Source organism: Pseudozyma hubeiensis (assembly GCF_000403515.1).
Source record: "Pseudozyma hubeiensis SY62 DNA, scaffold: PHS9, whole genome shotgun sequence".
Classification (NCBI taxonomy): domain Eukaryota; kingdom Fungi; phylum Basidiomycota; class Ustilaginomycetes; order Ustilaginales; family Ustilaginaceae; genus Pseudozyma; species Pseudozyma hubeiensis.
Window position 1 is genome coordinate 133,655 of NW_012133791.1, and position 13,911 is coordinate 147,565.

Genomic DNA, 13,911 nt, shown 5'->3' on the forward strand with positions numbered 1-13,911 from the left:
AAACAAAGAACAACAGACAGGGGAATTTGCATGATTGCCAGCCTGCGTCTACATGTCCTCCTTCCGAAGCCATTTAGCTCTCGATTCTTCATCTTGGAGCTGGTGAGTCCCTTGTCGACCATCATGATGTTGGCATACAGTCTTGCAATGTGCCGTTCGACCTGAAACGGCACAATTGCAGCACAGTGTGTGTGCATGCGTGTTTGAGCATGTGTGTTTCGAAACACTAAGAAAAAGTGACACGCTCGGCACGGCGCATGCGCTGTCGATCTTTGGATGCCTCGCCTGTCGGTCGGTTGGCTCCATGACACCGCAAGCCAAATCTCACCGAGCCAACCAACACACACAAACGCAACACGAACCTTTTCTGCGGCGCGTGTGGTCATATGTAAATCTAAATCGTTGACTCGGCCGGGACACCAGGGCGCCAGTAATCCCCGATCCTTGCTGCCAGATTTCTTGATGATGATGCATTCACAGTCGCGAGCGCGCGGCGTTGCGAGCTGACCCTGTTTTTGTGTGCTGCCAAAAGTGTTGGCGAAGCTGGCGTGCATAAGCACACAAGTCAACACCTGGCACAAAGGAATCGCCTGGTGTCGACCTTGACTCTGTGATGCACAAACTAGGTGGTCTTCCATCACCTTTCGTTCTCTCTCCACCACATCAGACGTGCAGCACTTGCTGATACATCGACCATCGCCGTAGGCCGTGCATCAGCTTGGCAACAGTCATTGATCCGACATTACAACCGAAACCCACCGAGCACGACGTACGGATCGATGACCTCGTGAGCATGTCAGCAGCGTAAGGCAGCCGTAGAACAGCATTCACTCCTCCAGCAACGCATACTGCTCGCCGACACGCCGGCTGGTCGGAGATGCCGCTAGCAGCGACGGCGCCTCGGTCGAGACTGACGGCCACCAAGGCACGCCAACCCGTCGCATCTTCCTCGGCTTCCTCTTCAGCAACCATATCGGCGCATCCGACTTCCACCTCCGTCCGATCCAGACCAGCCAATGCAGCACCAAATCATTCGGTACCTTCACAACCGCCACCGTTGGCACTAGAGCTGCCACCTTCGCTTCCGACGCTCTCCGAGCTCGAAACAATCAACGAGATTAAGCCTAGCCCTCAACTCATCGCTCGGCGCCTCATCTCGCTAGCCCGCTCCTTTCTCGCTCTCAACGCCGATCAAGATTCCCATGATCCTTGGGATTGGGAGATCGACCTGTGCTCTGCCACCTTCTTCTCCATCTACGCCGTGTGTCTCGACCCGTCGTCCACGGTCGCTCGCAGCACACTGGCGAGATGCGCTCGTCACGGAGGCTTCAACATCGTTCTCCCCTTCAGCCCTTCAGCCAGTGCAGCATCGGCCATCGTTTCTGCCTCCAGACTCAGCTCGCAGGATCCTCACGATACCGCAGGCGCTCACGCCTGCATCCACATCCTTCAGCAAGGCTCGGCCGCTACGTTTCAGGATGCTGCAAGCGCAAGGGAGTACCGCGACGCTTGTCGCACCCTTGGCAGACCATCCGATGCACTCGAGGTCGCTCATCTGCTCCGAGACAAGGCGCTTGGCAAGAGAAAAGCCATTGAATCGCCAAGCGACGATATGCCTCTACCGCAAATCGTCTCGTCACAGTCGCGATACCAGTCGCAGCTCCAGACCGACGAAGCATACAGTGCAGCAAGTCGTGGTCGCAGTCAGCACGCGCAGACTGCATTCATCCAAGCCATCGAGCTCGACCCTTTCAACTGGCGTGCCTGGGCCGGCCTCTGCGATACCGGCTACGGCGCGGCCACCGCCAACAAGCACCTGGGCGCGTCCGCTCTCGATCGCCTCTACTCTGGTTTGGTCGCTCAGGTGCAGGCGCCCTACATAGCCATGGAGTCTTCGATCAAGTCGAGTGTGCCTTTCTCGACTGGACAAGCCGAGTCATCCACCATGATCCGCAAGGTGTCGGAAGACGGCGCCAACAAGAAGCTCAAAGTGTCATCAGATGCTCCCCCCATGCCTTCCTTGCCATCTGGCCCTGCTCGCAATGGTGCATCATCCAGACCCATTGACAAAATGACGGCGCCGCCTCTGCCTACCACATCAGCCAGTGCGGTTACCGCAACACGTCTGCATCCAGCTTCTCGAGCTCTATCAGCCGCTCAGACCAACACGCATCATCTCGAGGCCGTGGTTGCCGACCAAGACGACGTCAAAGCAGCCAAAGTGGGCGGCAACGCTACTCGACCGACTCGACCAGCGGGCATACGTACCGCAACCGTCGCTCCTCCCACAGCAGCAAATGCACGCCAATTACGCTCCACACGCGGCAATACCGGCGCGCCAGCATCAGCGACCACCGTTTCTCGTTCGGCGGCCGCTCCCAACAGAGCAGGCGCCACAAGTGCAGCCGGCAGCGTATCATCCACTTCGTCAGCCTCTTCAACCACGTCCATGTCGTCCCGCGCGACCGTCTCGACCGCACGAACAGCCGTGTCCGCCAAGAGAGTTGCATCTGGAGCGCCTGGTCAGACCGCAGCGCGCAGCACAGCCACCAAGCCTACCACTGCATCCTCGGCGCGCACTGCTGCCGGAACAAACGGAGCCAGCGTTCAACAAAAGAGGACCACGGCTGCTCCCACCAGTCGCCTCGCAACCGCTGGCAACACGAGTCGCCCGGGAAGTGCCATGTCCAAAGCCAGCTCCAGCTCGGCCGGCGGTGCCAACACAACTGTGCGAAGCAACGGTGCATTCGCTTCCAGCCGCACAGCAGCCGAAGCCATGCGTCTCAAGGAGGAATCCGACGCCAGAGCCAAGCTCGATTCGCTCAACGCACTTCGCGGATCAAGCGTGCATCAGCTTACAGCCATGGCACATCAGAAAGCCGCGGACAGGTACGTGCTTGCACTGCTCGCTCAGGTTGGCGAGGCATATCGGCTGTTGCGTCTGTGCGAAGGGGACAAAGCTGCAGCTGTTTTATCGATCCCGATTCTTGCGGAGGCCATTCCCGTTATGGACAGCAAGCAGCAACCGCTCGAGTTGAACGGCGAAGCGTCCTCCAGCAGCAGCACAGCCGCCACCATCTCCATAACCGAAGCCACGCGATTCCTCGATCTCCAAGTCAAGGACAGCCTTCTCCATCACCTCCTCTTGGCGCGAAGCTACGCCGAGAGCTCCCAATACGCCTCTTCCGAATCCCACTTCACGGCCGTCACCAAGCTCAACCCGTACATCGCCTCCCACGTGGACATCTTCTCCCTCGTCCTCTTCCACCTCTCCCGCGAAGTACGGCTCTCGGCACTAGCGCAGCACCTCTCGCTCATCTCTCCCTCCACCGCTTCCACCCACATTGTCGTCGGAAACGCATTCTCGCTCCAGAAGGAGCACCAGACCGCGCTCGTCTGCTTCCAGCGTGCCGCAGCGTCGGCGCCGGACTATGCGTACGCGTACACGCTCGCGGGCCACGAAGCGCACGATCTGGGCATGCACGACGAAGCGATCGCCTACTTCCGTTCCGCCATCCGGTGCGATCGCCGGCACTGGAACGCCTGGGCCGGCCTGGGTCGCGTCTACCTCGGCATCGGCGAACACGAACATGCCGCGAGCAAGAGTCTCCAGCAGGCGATCCACATCAACCCCTCGAACCACATCCTCTGGGATCTGGTGGGGTGGACCTTTTCGCTCCTCAACGCTCCGGCCAAGGCGTTGGAGTGCTACGATCGCGCCATCGAGCTGGCACCGGGAGCGGGGGTGTTGACGTTGCTGAGGAGGGCGGAGCTGTTGCTGCAGCATGGGGATGCCGAGTCCAGCCATCGGGATTTGTGCAGGGCGTGCGAGCTGGCTCCGGAAGAAGCGAGTGTGCACATCCTTCTGGCGCAGTCGTATATGAGGTTGGGCGGGGGCCAGTTCTGTCACCTGGAAGGTGGAAGTGGCAAGGCGGGCAGAGCGACAGGCACCATGGTGTTGCCGACAAAGTACCACGCCGAGATCACGCATCATCTGAGCGTCGCGGTGGATCTAGACCCGACCCTGCTGCGCTTGGTCAAGAGCATCTGCGAAGGGTACAAGAGTCTCCCGGGCAACAAGCTGGAGTTCAGCATGATGGATTCCATGGTCAGTGGACAGTCGGTCGACGAGAGTGGCGGAGAGTATAGTGCCAGAGGTTACGATGCGAGTGCGATGGCGAACTCTACTCCGCACCACATGTTTCAGTATGGATCAGCAGCGGCGGCGGCGGGAGCAGCGGGGATGATGAATCCTCCGGCGGATTTTGCGTCTACTCATCCGAACCATGATGCAGGGAGCTTCTTGAACACTGCCAACTCGAGTTTGGATATTGTACTTCACGATGCCGACGTCTCACTCTAGAAGAGGTTCAGTTTTCTATTCGTCGCGGCAGTTGGAATTCAACCGCATTTCCTTTCCCATCGCTTGTTTCCATCATCGCAGCTTGTCAGACAATGTCCCTGGGTTTGGAGAGACCTTTCTCACAAGGCGAGCAGAAGGCAGATCACACACCAGTCAAGTGCATGTGGCGAGTTATGCGGTTCATAATTTGTCTTTTTTGCAAATTGTCATCGACACCGGTGAAAGAGTGCCCTTGTGTGCTTTGAACTATCAGCGGGAAGTCTAAGGAGAGAAGTTGTGATTCCTTACTTGGACGGCTGAGGCTGCTTCTTGTTCTCAAAGATAGCCTGGATGCTCTGCCAGACGACCTTGGGGCTCTGACTTGCATCGACGGGGCTCCAGATACCCTGCTTCCTATAGTAGTCCGTCACCGCGGCGGTCTGAGCATGGTAGGTGGCCAGCCTCTTCTTCAAGGTCTCTGCGTTGTCGTCGCTTCGCTGGATCAGCGGCTCGCCAGTGACGTCGTCGGTCATGGGCTTCTTGGGAGGGCTGAATTCCTTGTGGTAGCTTCGGCCGGAGGCAGGGTGGATCAGTCTGCCCGTGATACGCGAGATCAAGAGGTTGTCGTTGATCTTGAGCTCCACGGCGTGGTCCAACTTCTGGTTCTTTCCGCGCAGCATTCCGTCCAACTTCTCAGCTTGAGGCGTGGTACGCGGGAAACCGTCAAGAATGAATCCACCCTTGCAAGACGGGTTGGTCTCGAGCTGATCCTTGATCATGTTGACCATGATCTCATCCGAGACAAGACCACCTTGATCCATGATCTTTTTGGCCATCTTACCGAGTTCGGTCTGCTTGGAAACTTGGTCGCGCAGCATGTCGCCGGTAGCAAGGTGACAAACGCAGTTGTTGTACTTCTCGAGGATCTTGGGTGCCTGGGTTCCCTTTCCTGCACCAGGAGGTCCGATGAGGATCATACGAACGCCGGCCGGGGTGGATCCGGTGATAGAGGACACGGCGGAGGAGGCCTTGGATTCGAGCTGCTGGATCTTGTCGTTGAGCTGCGAAACGAGCGACTTGAGGTAGGAGAGCTCGGTAGATCCGGCAGAGATGGTGTCTCCCTTCATGCCGAGTTCCTTCTTAACCTCGGCATCGGAGGCTGTCCCCAGACGAAGGAAGGAGTGAGAGGAAGAAGCGAAGACCGTTGGAAAATACAGTCAGCAAACGCTTGCTCGCTTGAACGATCAGTTGTGCAATAGCCAGGTTGGGCATGGGGCAACTTACGAGGCGGGAAGGGGCTATCCCTGGAGCCGCGGGTGGTAGTCGTCGCCATATTTGCTTTTTGAGTCGGTCAGGTGGATGCTGGAAGAGGGTCAGAAGGAAGAAAGTCGTGTTGAGCGAAGAATGCGGTTGGTGGTTTGTGTGGAGTAACATCAATCGCTTAGAGCGATCTGCGCACAGCTCAACCAGTAGCGTCTCTGCTTGGCCGAGAGTCGAGTCGGCGAGCCGATCCGTCACGAGAAGAAACAGGATCTCCCCGGCTTAAAATCGGACATTCCGCTGCTGCTGCTCTCGTCGCGGCACACTGACGCACGCGCTGACTTTTCTTGGCCGTCATACTCGCCGACTACTTTTCCTCCTTTTGAAAATATAGCCAAAATCGAGGCACGCATAAATCCGGCTTTATTTCAACGGCCTACGCCCTCGATCGAAAGTGGAACAGCTGCATCATCCTTGTGCAGACTGCCTCCTTTATCGTACGACAGACATGCCCACCCTGTTCTGTTTCGTGGCTCGACAACCCTCGATGTGTAGTGAACACCCACAGACCACAATCGAGATCCTCACAGATTCACTTGCTTTGAACAACGAGAGAATGGCTATTACTGCCGGACCGTGAGCTTCTAGGTGACATGACAAGAGACTAGCGAGAACATAGGAAGAGAGGGAGAGAGAGCGAGAGAGCGCGAGGGAGCGCGAGGGAGAGGGGGTGGGACCGTGGGAGAGAAGACAGAGCGAGAGTACGGTCGCGTCTAGAGTGGAAAGACAAGATGACCGGGAGAGAAGAAAAGCTGACATGAAACCCATAGACGTGGACAAAAAAAGAGAGAAAGAGCGCTTGGATACAGATGAAGACCCATGACAAGTGACGGTGAATGCAGAGTTCCCCCGAGCGCCGCTCAGCCGATACTGTAGCGGACCTGAGGAGACTATCTGAGTTGGTCGGAGCAGCTGCGAGGAGGTCAAGGAATGTGCAAAATCTACGATGGAAGGTACGACATGTAGAGGGCGGAGAGGATTTGCAAAACAAAGAGCGACATGAGATGTCGACGTGAGCCCGATCGAACTCTAGATTGCAGAGAGAAGAGCAAGCAAGATGAGAAAGTGCAGATGCAAGGCTTTCCACCTAAAGGGCAATTCGAGCAGAGATGGCCTAGCGAGGCCTCAGTGATGCCTCGAGCGCCTCATTGGCCCTGCTGCGACTGATTGGTGAGGTTGTTCTGCAGACCGAGCTGCATACCAGCCTCTCCCAACGCGTCAAAGTTGACGTTGATTGCCGGCGAGAGCGTGACGTCGCCATTGATGACGTTGGGCGCCAGACCGCTCGCAAGCGATTCGTTGGGTGGAAGCGAACTCAGAGCTGGCAGATGAGCAGCCATGTCGTTCGGCATCGACGACATGGGTGTCGTCTGACCGGACGCGGGGCGAGCGGCTTCGGCGGCGATGGCAGCTTTTCGCGAAGGAATCGAGAGCATAAAGTTGGCCGCTTGCGCCTGCTGCTTCCTCTCGATCATGCTTCGCACCTGATGCACCTGGACTTCTTCGCTCGATGCCTTGCCTCCGTTGATCGGCTGTCCGCCCTCGGGCTGCGATGCAACCATGGGCGCCGACTGCGGCGGAAGCACAACGCCGACCTGCATCTGCTGTTGCAATGCCTGCGAAGACGCCGGTGCCTGCATGTGCTGCTGGTGTCCCAACAGCTGCTGAGCAGGTGCGCTCTGGAACGGACTGTGGTTGAGATGCGCAGGCATCGGGGACACCATTGCAGACGACAATTGCGAACCAGCTCGGCCACCATCGCCGCCTGCACCGGGCACATCCGACAGCTGCGGCGTCAACATTGCTGCTTCGTTGTTGAACGTCTGGAAGTACTGCGGTCGCGCATCCGAATGGACCGGCGGTGTGAAGGGGAAAGAAATGGCGTTGAGCACCGCAGGAACCTTGGACGGCTCGACAATCTGATGGTTGATCGACTCGCTTGGGAAATTGGCGGGCGGCTGTCCGTTGATGAAAGCATGGCCGGGCGCCGGAAGATCCGGCTGTGTCCCATGTCGAATCATGTCGGTGACGGCATCGGCCATAGGCGGCAACGGCTCAGATGCGCCGTTTGCGGCGACGGGCTGGGTGGGAAGCGCTGTGGTCCCAGCTGGAGGTCCAGCGTCGTTGACCTGCAGCTCGTCTGCGGCAATCGAAGCCACCTGCAGGTAGAAGGAGTGCTGAAGCTGGTGCAGTTGACCGCCGTGCACGTAGTGCGCGGTGACGCTCACCTCGCCGCTCTCGCTACCAGCCGTAGGGGTGCCTGAGAGGATTCGATTGTTCTCCTCCCATTGAATCCACGAAGGCACCTTATTGCACGAGAAGACGGCCTTGATGCTGGTCGAAGACGCCTGGGGATCCCACACTTTGAGCGGCCATGTCCACTTGAGGCCAACGTAGGCGATCTTCTCCGGTGCGCCGGCGATCTTGCGGCTGAACTCGCGGAATTCCCAACCGCCTTCCGGGATCTTCTTGGCCTCGACGATCCAGATGTGATTGCCCTTTGATTTGGCCTTCTTGCCGTCCTCGTTGAACCGTGAGATGTAAGGCTGCGTCCACAAGAATTGCTTGATCTTTTTAATCGAGCACTCGGCTTCCGTGATGCCATTGCGGTACACTTCAGCCTGAAACGCGTTTGTGAAGGCCTGGATACGGAATTTGAACGGACGAAAGTCGGGCGACTCGTCCAACCTCGCCATCTTCTTGGGCATGAGAGTCTGGTGCAGCAGCTCGCCTCGATCGTCAGTGATCTCGAGATCGGAGCAGACAGCCGTGAGGAAGCTGTAGAAGATACTCTCGAGCTTGTTCCGCAGCTCGGCGGAGAGAACGGCGCTGGGTCCATTCTTATCCGCTCCAGACATCGACGCGTCTCCACCAGCCGCTTCTTCAGCACCGCCGTCGGGAGCACCAAAGTCAAAGGAAGCGCCGCTCGAGAAAAAGCCGCTGCCGCGGTGCCGACGGTGCCTGGTGAGGTGACGTTGGCTTTCGTCGACAGGCTGGTCGGCCTCGTCGCCGCTGTCTTCGTTGCTGAAAGACTCTTCCGGTGAAGAGGGTGCAGAGTCGATGGCGGAAAAATTCGCCGAAGTGTTCGCGCTAGAGATGGCCGACATCTGCAAGGCGCTCCTTGCGATCTTGGGCTGACCGCGATCAGCGCTGTTCGGAGCCTCTACGGCGCTCTGCATCTTCTGACCAGCCTGGGGGGTCATGGTCATGGCATCGTGCAGCGAGTTGCCACGCATGTGACCGGGCTGTTGGATGGCTGGACTAGAGGGCATCGACTGGCTCATGGCAAAGCCGTTAGCAAGGCCAGCAAAGTTTTGACCGGGAGGAAATTCGAAGGGCGTCTGCGGCGTAGATGGGGATGGGTTCAGCGATTGCATTCCGCTGGACAGAGCGGCTGGAGCTTGCGGCAACATGGCATGCGCCGGAGGCATGCTCTGTGCAGGCATCGAGGTTTGCAACTGCGTCAAAATTGCAGCGGAGCCGGCCATTGTGGGCGGCGCTGATGGAGCAGGCGCAGGAGGGTTGACCGGCGTTGCCGTCTCTGATCGCAGCGACTTGAAAGGCTGTTCGGCGAGATCACTGTCGGATTGGACCGGCCTCTTGCGCGCCGTCGGACTCACTTGACCGCTGTGGGTCGAATCGCCATCTGGACCTTTCATTTGACTGAGGGTCAGATTCGGCAGAGGCTGGATCTCGCGATGTGATTGTTGCTGCTGCTGCTGCTGCTGCTGCTGAGACGGTGTCCTCTGCTCGAGCATCAAGGAGGGAGCAAGGCCTTGCGGCTGGGACGCCTGCATGACTGGTGCCGGGAACGAGGCGCTCGCGAAAGGCTGCGAAGACTGCGGCGTGGGAGGCAAAGTAGGCACGGGCGGCGCCTGAACAGCGGGTGCAAAGTTCTTGTGGGAGAGATGCTGGATGTGCTGCAAATCCTTTTGCAGATCGCCGAGACAGCGATTGCTGAGAGAGCCGTCGCCGCTGCGGAAGGAATCTCGAGCCGTCTTTGCTTGAAGGACGACATCGTCCAGCAGCTTGGCGATCTGGTCCATCAGCTCCGAATGTTCAGAAGCAGGTCGCTGCGTCGAAGCAGCGGCAACTCGGATGGCTGCAGCTTGCGCCTCTGCTTGAGCTTGCTGTGCCTGCGCTTGGAGTTGGGCTTGCGCCTGAAGTTGGGCTTGAACCTGGGCTTGTGCTTGTGCTTGCACCTGAGCCTGCATCTGTGCGTGTGCTTGCAATTGTGCCTGTGCCTGTGCCTGGGCCTGGGCATGAGCGTGCGCCTGAGCGTGTGCCTGGGCTTGTGCCTGTTGCGCCTGTACCTGGGCATGTGTCGCATCAATAGGCGTGGACGGAACAGATTGCAAGCTCGCAGCAAATTGCTGCAGACCCAGACCCGGATTGTGTGCCATGCTGTGCGAAGCCGCTCGGTGGTGACTAGCTATCGATCTGTCCTCGGACTGGGAAGGCGTGGACGACATGAGCATCTCATTCTGCGAGGATGCAGGTGGCCACCCAAAGGCTTGAATGCTTTCGGCGGAGGCGGGAACCGAGTGCTGCGGCACAGACTGCGACGCCAATTGATGCAAGTGCAATCCTAATGAGATGGACCGTTGATGCGCTGACATGGGTGGTCTTTGAGCCATAGCAGCGTACATGCCATTCTTCGCGGCTTCGTCCGCCATGGGTGTGTGCGGTGCCGCCGTCGATGGTTGGACCATGGCCTGAGAATGGACCGGTTGAGCTTGCTGCGAAAGTTGCACCGGCAGCATTTGGGCTTGCGGTGGAGCGGACAGAGTCTGCTGCTGCTGGGGCTGCTGCTCGGTCTGCTGCTGATGATGTGGTTGTTGCGGTTCAAGCTGCATGCTCTGGGCGGTCTGCGGAGGCAATTGAGCCTGCTGTATGTTGGCTTGTTGCTGCATTGGCGAAGCTAGGGAAGCGTAGGAAGGCTGAGAGAGGTTCTGCGTCTGAAGCTGCAAAGGCGCTGATGGCGCATGCGCTTGTTGGTGATTCAGCGTGACGTCTAGAATCCCCGCTTGTGAGCTTGCCGGTCTGGTCGTGACAGGAGATGCTGCGACCGATTGTGATAGTTGCTGTTGCTGTTGGTGCTGCTGCTGTTGTTGGTGCTGCTGCTGATGTTGTTGTTGTTGCTGTTGATGCTGCTGCTGCTGCTGCTGCTGCTGGTGGTGGAATTGCTGCTCCTGCATGTCTGTGGAGACGCTCATAGGCATATCAAGCCCGGAAGGATGGGCCAGCTGCTGTTGCTGTGATGAAGCGGTGTCCATGTTGGATAGCAAGTTGAGCGGGGCCGGCGAGCGAGGACGCGATCCTGCTGCCTGGTGATTCGGAGCGGCAAACCCAGGATACGGGGAGTAATGCCGAAAGTTGGATTGGCCGAGGTGGGGAGCGACTGGAGCTCCGAAACTCAGCCGTGGAGGCGAGGGCTTGACAGTACGGCCAGCGTCAGGATTCGTGAAGCGCCGACGATGGTGCTGAAGGGAGAAGCCCTGGTCGTCGAGCAGCGGAGAAGTACAGCTGGATGCGGGATCGGGCACCTCACTGGAAAAGGTGGTCGATGTAGGAGTCGAGTTGACCGTGTCACCGTCCTCGAAGACGGATGGCAGCTGACCAGTGCTCCAGGCTGAATTCTGAGGATGCTGGGATGCCTGCTGCTTCTGCTGGCCGGACGTGTCTGGCAGTGCCGCTGGCCAGAGCGGCTGCTGCTGGGAAATCGTGTTGGGCAACGGAGACCGCGTCAGGTCCCCGGGAGGAGCCTACGCTGCAGGTGGGGTTCGAAGTTGAGACGAGGCTCGAAGGGCAAAGCTTTTGCCGAGATGCCGATGAGCGACTGAGGGATTAGCGATGATGGAATGCTTTTGGAGACGAAGACAAGGTGCGCAGCCAGAAGTCGGCGTCGATCAGATTGCTACTTATTCGTCAAGGCTGAAGGATTGACGAGTATCAGCAAAGCGAAAGACGGAAACCAAAAGTGTGCTCGAAGGCCAGCCCCGAGAAAGCGTAAATACAGCTGCAGCAGTAATGCTTTTTCCAGCGGTTAAGAGCGAGGTTGCAGCGAGAGGAGGGCGGCGTTTGGCGTCGATGAGGTGCGGAAGAAGTGACTTCGGCGAAACTGTTGATGCCGATTCGATGCAACGGTGGTTCCGCGTGCGTTTTTGCGTGGTCGACGCAATATCGTTCAGGTCCCGACGGTTGATGGGAGTGAAGGAGCGAGGAAGATGAGCCAAGCAGAGGAGACAAAATGAGGTGACCAGCTGGGATCAACCGAGCTGATTTCTATCACGATAGAGTGAAGACACGTCTAGAATGGTCGGGGATGCCGAGCACAACTGAGCCGGATCTTTGCTGAGCAGTCGGCAGATCCGAGAAACGAGTACAGTAGTGGGCTGGAGGAACGGCGATAGGTGGCTGGCTTGATTGGTTGCGACCGGGCTAGATTGATATGAGGACTGAGGCGTCGTATGTATACGTGTTTGTGGGAGATGCAAAGTGAGATGAGGTGGGGGAAAGAAAGTGTGGGGAGGTGTGAAGAGGGCGGCGGGGATGGAGGTGATAGCAGGAAGAGGATGCGAAGGTACCAGAAGCGGATGAGATGGGTTGGGAAGATGAGAAGGATGGCAGCGAGTCCGATCAGATTGCCTGCCGCCTTGCTGCTGAGTTGCAGCTTAATCTAATCCAGCTGCCTCCGGCTCCTTCTCTGCTTCTTCTCGCCGTGGGCCGTGGACTGACTTTCAATTTTCAGCGTCGCTGCTCCTCCAGCTTTGCCTCTCTCGATAGGGAAAAAAAAGACCACACAGGAGCAAGCCTTCTTGACCTTGTTCCGTCAGTCAGCACGCAACCGACGCTCACCGTCGAGGACTCACGATTGTCCGCCCCAATACGCTTTGCCTCGCATCGCAACTTGGCTGGAGACGCTGTATGGTGCACATCCTGCCTGTTCTCTCGACCTCGTCGGTCAACCGGCCACACAGCCATCCGCTTGACTCTGTCACCCAGCGTCCCGTTGAAACTCATATCGTCTGGCAACCAGCGCCTCGGCGATCGTCAAAAGTTGGAGTCGAAGCTAGACGAACAGCGCCTCTAGACGCTTCGCATCCGTGCTGTCGTGTGATTGAGCTGGAGCACACAGCATGGCACTGCACAGCTTTTCGGCACCATGTCCGTCGGCCATTCCGACCCAATTGTTAATGCCGATAGCTGTGTCTAGGGCTCATGAGCAGCAGCAGCAGCAGCAGCAGCAGCAGCAGCAGCAGCAGCACACAAATTTTTTGGGCACTTGGCGACTCGAGCCGGAACAAGAAAGAGCTGCCAGATCCCAAGAGGGGAGAAAAAAAAGTTGTTGGTTATTTTCCTGCGGCCAAATTGTGAGAGAGAAAGCGGTGAATGCAGGGGTCAAGAAGAAATGTCGAGCGACTGCAGCCAAAAGTGGGCTTTGAGCTTTGCTTGGAATTTTCAACTCGAGAAGAAGAACACGCAAGAGAGCGGGGATTTCGAAAAGCTCTTTGCGTAGGCTCTTGGACCTGGTTGCAACCTGCCTCTCGGGACGGAAGCAGCTTGATGCCTCATCACGATCGACCACTGAGGACCACAAGCTGGCTGCCAAAGGAGCAGCAGCAGCAGCGGCAGCAAAGACGATGGTGGACCGCTTTGGATCAAGTCCACTGTTCCTGGCTGCTGCGGTATTGTGCAGGTCGATGTATGCACAGCTGTGCATGCCCTTCAAGGGAGCGTAGCGTTTCCTCATCACATTCCACTTGTGCTTTGAAATGTCTTCTGGGGCTTGGCTTGAATGGCATGGATGGATTGTATTTCGAGGTCAATTTGAATTTCCTCCGAAGCGGAAGCGGCATTTTGTTATAACTCGCCAAGTGCCACGAGCCAGGAAGGTAAAGAGGCGGCGGCGGAGGCGGTGCGAGCCGCAGGACGGCGGCCGCTAAGCATCTGCTGTTCGGGTCTATCTTGTCTTCTCCCTCGCCCGGCTCCTGCGACGGGCCACGGGCCCTCGTTAATTGAACAATTTGGACTCACTTGAATCTTTTCACCACGGTCACGGTTCCTGCAAGTCTTCGCCTGCGCAACCGAGCTTCTCTGCGTCACTTGTGGGAAGTTACGCGGCGATCGATGCGCTGCTGCAGCTCCCTAAGTTGAAGGGACTCGCATCGACTCTCCTACTCTGGCGACGGCGAACGAGGGCCTCAGTGTATCGTATCGCGAGAGGACAAAGGCGTGGGAGGCCAGCG

The 13,911-nt window shown here is 57.9% G+C and overlaps 3 protein-coding genes across 3 annotated transcripts; 1 reads left to right on the forward strand and 2 right to left on the reverse strand.

Annotated features, from left to right (window-relative positions):
• Window positions 1-877: 877 nt before the first annotated feature.
• Window positions 878-4,363, forward strand: PHSY_000672 (hypothetical protein; the record flags this gene model as incomplete). The annotated part of the gene is made up of 1 exon (XM_012331307.1): window positions 878-4,363. The coding sequence occupies one exon, from the start codon at window positions 878-880 to the stop codon at window positions 4,361-4,363; it is 3,486 nt and encodes a 1,161-aa protein (XP_012186697.1).
• Window positions 4,364-4,647: 284 nt separating this feature from the next.
• On the reverse strand, window positions 4,648-5,469 carry PHSY_000673 (potential cytoplasmic adenylate kinase; the record flags this gene model as incomplete). Its single annotated transcript, XM_012331308.1, has 1 exon — window positions 4,648-5,469. One exon carries the CDS (start codon window positions 5,467-5,469, stop codon window positions 4,648-4,650), a length of 822 nt encoding a protein of 273 aa, XP_012186698.1.
• A 1,338-nt stretch (window positions 5,470-6,807) lies between these two features.
• Window positions 6,808-12,685, reverse strand: PHSY_000674 (hypothetical protein; the record flags this gene model as incomplete). The annotated part of the gene is made up of 2 exons (XM_012331309.1): window positions 6,808-11,376; window positions 12,521-12,685. 2 exons carry the CDS (start codon window positions 12,683-12,685, stop codon window positions 6,808-6,810), a joined length of 4,734 nt encoding a protein of 1,577 aa, XP_012186699.1.
• Window positions 12,686-13,911: the final 1,226 nt, after the last annotated feature.